Source organism: Garra rufa, chromosome 17 (genome assembly GCF_049309525.1).
Source record: "Garra rufa chromosome 17, GarRuf1.0, whole genome shotgun sequence".
In the NCBI taxonomy this organism is placed as follows: domain Eukaryota; kingdom Metazoa; phylum Chordata; class Actinopteri; order Cypriniformes; family Cyprinidae; genus Garra; species Garra rufa.
The window spans coordinates 29,101,653-29,103,457 of NC_133377.1; the positions used below are offsets into that span (position 1 = coordinate 29,101,653).

Genomic DNA, 1,805 nt, shown 5'->3' on the forward strand with positions numbered 1-1,805 from the left:
CATTCTAATAATAAATCAGCATATTAGAATGATTTCTGAAGGATCATGTGACACTTAAGACTGGAGTAACAGCTGATAAAAAAATCAGCTTTTCATCACAGGACTAAATTCTATTTTAAAGTATGTTAAGATAAAAAAAAAAAACATTATTTTATATTGTAAAAACATTTTGCAATATTACAGTTTTTTTTTCTGTATTTTTAATCAAATAAATGCAGCCTTGATGAGCATAAGAGACTTCTTTAAAGACTATTACAAGTCTTACTGACCCCAAACCTTTAAACGGTAGTGTATATGTTTTTTTTTTATTATAGAAACACTTTTATTTAGCAAGGATGCTTTAAATTGATCAAAAGTGATCAAAAGACATTTATAATGTTACAATAGATGTATAAGTATTAAAAACTATTGCTAAGTATAAATTTAGGTAAGTTCACTTAAGGCAGGTTTTTACAGTTTAATGTAGTGTCTAACCATGTTGTGTTAAACTACTGAAAACTGATGTCATAATCTCAAATATATGCCAGAACGTGTATACATTGAGATTATCGTAAAACTAAGGGGTGTGTCTGATGTTTCAGAACAGCGTGGTCCTTTTGTGGTAAGCACTAGGGAAAGAATTAAAGAAAAAGGTAGAACAAGTGGGAGGGAGTGAAGGGGAGAGCGTGATTCATTAAGTCTGCTCTAACTCAGAATGCTAGTAGCTGTTTCCTCAGCAACACCACAAAACAGGAAGTGGTAATGATGTCACACCAAACTCCAGCCTTAGCTGACTCCTACGTCTATGAGTATGAATCATTCACACACAGAGACAATGCAGCAGAGGACATGCACCCACAAGTCTCGTATGACATCATCCATGTTTCTCCCATGATATAATTCACCTTATAAAGGAACTGTGTCAGGTTCACCTTTTGTTTCACCATTTAAAGTATACACAATGCAATTGGTGATTCTTGCTAATTAAAAAAACATTAAAAAAATACATTTACATACACCTTGCAGAATCTGCAAAATGTTAATTATTTTACTAAAATCAGAGGGATCATAAAATGCGTGTTATTTTTTATTTAGTACTGACTTGAAGGTATTTCACATAAAAGATGTTTACATATGGTCCACAAGTAAAAATAATAGCTGAATTTATAAAAATGGCCCCGTTCAAAAGTTTACACACCCTTGATTATTAATACTGTGTTGTTACCTGAATGATCCACAGCTGTGCTTTTTTGTTTGTTTGTTTTTTGTTTAGTGATAGTTGTTCATGAGTTCCTTGTTTGTCCTGAACAGTTAAACTGCCCTCTGTTCTTTAAAAAACCTTTCAGGTCTCATAAATTCTTTGTTTTTTTAGCATTTTTTTGGGGCTTCGAACCCTTTCCAACAATGACTGTATGATTTTGAGATCATTCTTTTCACACTGACGACAACTTAGGGACTGAACAAACAAACAAACAAACAAAAAACACAGCTGTGGATCATTTAGGTAACAACACAGTATGAAGAATCAAGGATTGTCGTAAAAGAATTGTGTCATACAAGCTTGCAATTCTGACTTTTTTTTCTTAGAACTGTGAGATATAAACACATGATTGTGAGTTATAAAGTCAAAATTGCTAGATATAAAGTCAGAATTGTAGGATATAAACTCGCAATTCAGACATTTTTCTCGCAATTGGGACTTTTTATCTCGCAATTCTGACTTTTTTTCTCACAATTGCGAGTTTGTATCTCACAATTCTGACTTTTTTTTCTCAGAATTGTGAGATACTATCTCGCAATTGCGAGTTATAAAGTCCAGTTCTGAG

At 32.6% G+C, this 1,805-nt stretch overlaps 1 protein-coding gene across 1 annotated transcript in view; it reads right to left on the reverse strand.

The window, feature by feature from the left end:
* creb5a (cAMP responsive element binding protein 5a) overlaps nt 1-861 on the reverse strand; it is a 10,296-nt gene extending 9,435 nt beyond the window's left edge. The window contains exon 1 of the mRNA XM_073821462.1: nt 835-861. Within this exon, the coding sequence (XP_073677563.1) occupies nt 835-861 (27 nt within the window). The remainder of the gene's footprint in view (nt 1-834) is intronic.
* Nucleotides 862-1,805: the final 944 nt, after the last annotated feature.